Source organism: Condylura cristata, unplaced genomic scaffold, assembly GCF_000260355.1.
Source record: "Condylura cristata isolate star-nosed mole 26May11 unplaced genomic scaffold, ConCri1.0 scaffold00029, whole genome shotgun sequence".
Classification (NCBI taxonomy): Eukaryota; Metazoa; Chordata; class Mammalia; order Eulipotyphla; family Talpidae; genus Condylura; species Condylura cristata.
The window spans coordinates 4,394,343-4,398,864 of record NW_004567130.1 but is presented as its reverse complement, the minus strand read 5'-3'; the positions used below and the strand labels follow the sequence as shown (position 1 = coordinate 4,398,864).

At 58.3% G+C, this 4,522-nt stretch overlaps 1 protein-coding gene across 1 annotated transcript in view; it reads right to left on the bottom strand.

The window, feature by feature from the left end:
• The window catches only part of FBRSL1 (fibrosin-like 1), a 39,631-nt gene extending 39,520 nt beyond the window's left edge, over window positions 1-111 (bottom strand). The window contains exon 1 of the mRNA XM_012730823.1: window positions 43-111. Within this exon, the coding sequence (XP_012586277.1) occupies window positions 43-111 (69 nt within the window). The remainder of the gene's footprint in view (window positions 1-42) is intronic.
• Window positions 112-4,522: the final 4,411 nt, after the last annotated feature.

Genomic DNA, 4,522 nt, shown 5'->3' with positions numbered 1-4,522 from the left:
GGCGGCGGCCGCGGCGCCCCGAGCGGATAACAACTGACGTACTTCCGCCGGGCCGCCAGCGCCGAAGGAAGTGGGCGTCGCGGCCCCGCCTCCTTCCCCCCGTAGGCGCATGGTCACGCCCTCTGGGCGTGGTCTGAGAGGCCGGACCCACCTGGGCCCGTGCCCCTCCACGTGGGAACTGAGGGGCGAGTAGGAGCCTGGCACTGGGTCTGCGGATTCAGGGTCTCAGAGCCCCTTCCGAAAGGCCTTTTAAATGGACGCATGTGAGCCTTTTGCCATTCCGGACACGTAGACAGAGGGGCTAGCTGGAAGCACAGCGGACTGTGTGCTGGACCGGCACCCCGGTGCGGGGATGGTCGAGGCTGGGGTGTTGGGATCCACACTCATGGCCCTGCGTAGAGGGTTTCCTTATCCTTACTCCTCATGGGGGTGTGGGCCCTTCTGGATGCAGGGCAGGAGTGGGGTTCACTCTGACACACCCCAGGAGACTTGTCCCTCAGGTGTGTGTGTAGGAGGATAGGCCACCAGCAGGGATGGGGAGAAGAAGATGAGAGGTTTTGGGATGATTCCTCACCCCCTTCCCTGAGTCCTGGTTTCAGCTTGTGTCCAAGACTCCCTGCCCTTCTCCCCAAGGGTTGCCCTACAAGGGGGTCCCTGCCCCTCTTCAAGGCCCCTGGCAGTCTCCACACCCACAGCCCCTGGACTTCTAGCAGTAGCCTTGGGGTATGTTTGGCACACAGTGCATCCTCCTCCCCGCGCTGGCCTGTGGAATGTGGACACAAGGTCAGCTCCTCTTCCAACAGGGAAGGGACCTCTGTCCTTGCACCCTGAGGCTGGGTGCCAGCGGCCCTCTGTCCAGGCAGTGCCTGTGATGAGAAGACATGAGGCACTGGCACAAAAGACACTAGCTGTGGGTCACAGGGTGTGGACAGTCCCAGTAGGTCTCTCTGGGGAGCTGAGACCCCACAAGAGGAGCAGTTCCTGTGATCCTGTAAAGAAAGGGAACTGACTTTCCTGCCTTTGTGCAAGGGCCCTGAGGCAGGAAAGCCAGACTTACTGGATGTTGCTCAGTGGATAGTGCTGGAAAGTGTCGATTGCCCAACAGTAAGGGGGGGGGCACTGTTCACCCCTTCCTCAGAGGACCTGAGCCTTCCAGTTTTCACTTCCCTGACCCTGGGGGTGCCCAGGCACCCAGTGTGGAGAGGATAGTGTGGTGAATGGTGGGAGGCCACAGCTGTTCCAGCACAGCTTGGGAGACAGCTGCACACCCTTTCAGAGGCATGGGTGGGAAGGTGGTCAGGCTCTATCTCTAGCCCCCCCCCCCATCCTCTCCCAGCTTCCTCAGGTGAGGGCTGTCATCTCCCCACCCTGCCCATTCTTGGTTTTGTTATGAAAACTCTTATCAACCTCACAAAAAAAAAAAAAAAAAAACAGTTTTTTTGCATCCACACTGCCATAATTCCCTCCAAGCTTGGGGCAAGTGTTTGAGGTATCTTTGAAGGCAGGCCCTGGGGTCTGAGTACAAACCCTGCCCCACCCTGCCCAGCAGGCTTGCAGCTGGGTTGCAATGGGAGCTAGGGGCTTCCTGTGTGCCTGGTGCAGGGTGAGGTCAACCTCTTGTCAAGAGGGTCTGTTGTCTGCATCCCTGGTCTCTAGCAGTTGCTAGTGGGGCAAGCCTCCCAGTGTGAGAGTCCTAGCGGATTCTGCCCAACTTCCTAGGCTCCAGCAGTCCCTGGCAGCTCCCTCCCCTCTCACTCTGCCAGGTAGTCTGGCCAGGGCCTGTGGGCCACCTCTCTCAGTGGTCAGAGCAGAAGCCGGATTGCCTGTTGGCATGAGCTGGGTCTCTTGACTCTACCTCTCCAGAGTTCTGCAGGGCTCCCAGGCTTAGGGGAACCTTCTGGCCATCAGCTCTGATCTTCCCCCTTTTCCAAGAGGACATGGGGGTTGTGTCCTGGGTATGGGTAGCTTCCAGACCCACCCAGTGGTGGGAACCTTCTAGATTCTGCTGACCAGCCCTCGTCCCCTACCCCTGGAAATGAGAGAGCACCTAAATCACCCGGAGGCCAGCCACACAGCAGAGGGCAACCCTGGACAGGATCCTGCCTGCAGAATCCTAGGAGGGTGGCAGGCAAGTGGGGTGTCCCCCCAGTTCCACCTAGGGGGACAATTTTTGCATTTCAAACCCTGGGAGAAGCAGTTCTGGAGAACCTCCTTTAGGAACCACAGGTTTCCTTGGCCCACAACTGGGGCGGGGCTGGGGGCGGGCAGCAGAGAAGCTGCTCTGGGCTTCCTGAGTCATGTCCCTTCTCCACAGGACCCCACCCTCTCTGTTTCAGGAGTGTGTCCTTTGCCACATTCCAGGCCTTCTTACATCCTCCACACCCCTTCCACTGCTGTCCATCCCCTCCGCCCTGGCCTTCATGTTCCACCAAGGGGAGCGGCCTCTCCTCCCCACTCTGCTCCTCCCTGGAGGCCCTTGCCCCAGGCCCTTACCTGCACTGGCCTGGTGGACACCTGGTGAGCACAATGCCTGGCGCTGCTAGCCTGCCCGCCTGGTTTGCTGGATGCCCTCTGCTCCCTGGAGGTACTGCGGAGTCAGTGGACAGGAAACTGTACTCAAAGGTCAGTGTGCTCTCAGACCACTTCAGGTCCTTCCATTCCATGGCTGGCTATTCCTCTGGGTTCAAACACACTTTCTGTTTTTCCAGAGACAACCAGAAAATTGGCCTGCTGGCAGGGTCTGCCTGCCAGGCTCCCAGTGGCATGCCTGACCACACAGGGTGCCCCGTGCCACATGGACACCAGGAGTGGGCCCTCTCCCCAGGACTCCTGGCCAAGCTAGCCCCCCAGGCTCAGGCGGCTGTGTGGCTTGGCCTCCATCTGCTGAAGTGGAGCCTCGCCCAGGCAGAGGGGTGGCTGTGCCATCAGAGACAGTGACTGTGGTTGCACCAGAAGGAAATGAGGGCTGGAAGCAGTTCCTCACAGCAGGTGGCCATGCCATGCTAGCCAGACTGCTGTTCCTGGAATGAAGTCTGTCTCTGACAGATTGAAATTTGGGGTGCCCCCATCCCAAGTGTCCCCTTCCCCTAGTTCCTCCTCCTCCTGAGGCTGCTCCCTCCCTCTTCACTGAGCCCCAACTCAAATATCACTTCTTCCTTGCAGTGGAATCTGCCAGCTGAGCTGGGACACTCCCAGAAGGCCCTGCCCTGGCAGGGCGGTGGCAGAGGTGAGGGTTCCAGCGGCCCCAACACCTGGAAATGCAGGCCCTGTCCAGCAGCGCCAGCGCCTGCTCCTGGTGGGAGCCTGGCTCAGCCAGCCGGTGGGCTGGAGCCTTGGCCTGGAGGTAGCTGCTGGCAGTGGAGGAACTGGGCCTTCAGGTCCTGCTTTCTGGGCCTGCCCTCAACAGAGGAATGCCCCATGAGGACATACATCTGGTCTGCAAATGAGTGTGAAGTCCTCCCTCTGGCACATGACCTGGAGAGGAGTCCTGGTGGGAGGGTTGCTTACTCTTTGGCTCCCTCCAGGCTGAGGAAGGGGCTGGGGGGGGCAGGGGGGGTTGGGGGAGGCACTGGGGATCTGCTGCATCAGAGGCCAGCCTGCCAACACTTGGGACCGGCACCCTGGGCTACAGTGATCCAGCATGGGGCCCTGGTTTTCTCTTGCATGTGACTGGCACATCCCAGATGTGCTGGAGACTACAGGTCTAGAAGGAACAGCATGGGGAGGGGCCTGGAGCAGGGCCAGTACCTACTGTGGGAGGTGGTCGTCTGATGGGAGATTGACTGGCAGGGCAGTTGGATTAAGGAGGGAGGCAGATTAGGGGAAAGGGAAGACAAAATCAGCCTTCCTTACTCTCAACCCTGTGAACCCAGGGCAAGGTCTTTAGAACTGTGCCATTGTAACAGGGTGGTCTCTAGGAAAAGGGGAAGTTCCAGGTTCCCTGACCCACCCAGAAGGAGGGTGGAGCCAAGAAGAGGAAAAAAAAGAGAAGAGAAGGAATCTGAGGAGGAAGGTAGCAGGATAGAGAGCCAGAAGGAGACCTGAGGAAGCCACATGGAGCAGGGGGCATGTGAAGAAACCGTGTTTGTTTCTTGGCCCTGGACTGGTTGAAACAGATGTGGGTGAGAGACCCGTGGGGAGGTGACTATGGTGGTGGTGGTATTTATCTTGATTTTCCTCCCAGACTTGTCTGGCCATTTCTGACCCTTTTCCACGGGTCCCAGCCAGAAGGTGCTTTAGTCTAGTGGCAGCTTTCAGGCCTTTCTTTGGGCCAGTCCCTTTTGGGCTGACTTTTGCCCACGAGGGGATGGGTCACTTCAGGTGTTTGATTCAGAAGTTATATTCTTTGTCTTCCATATTGTATACTCACTGTATTAAAGTACCTTTTTCATTAAAGTCTTAAATGTTTTGTCTTGATGGTGGCGGATGGCAGGGAGGTTTAGGGGTTCAGAGGTGCCCCTCTCCCTGGCCTGTAACACCATCACAATTGTACATTTTATACCTCCCACAGCCACCTGTGGGG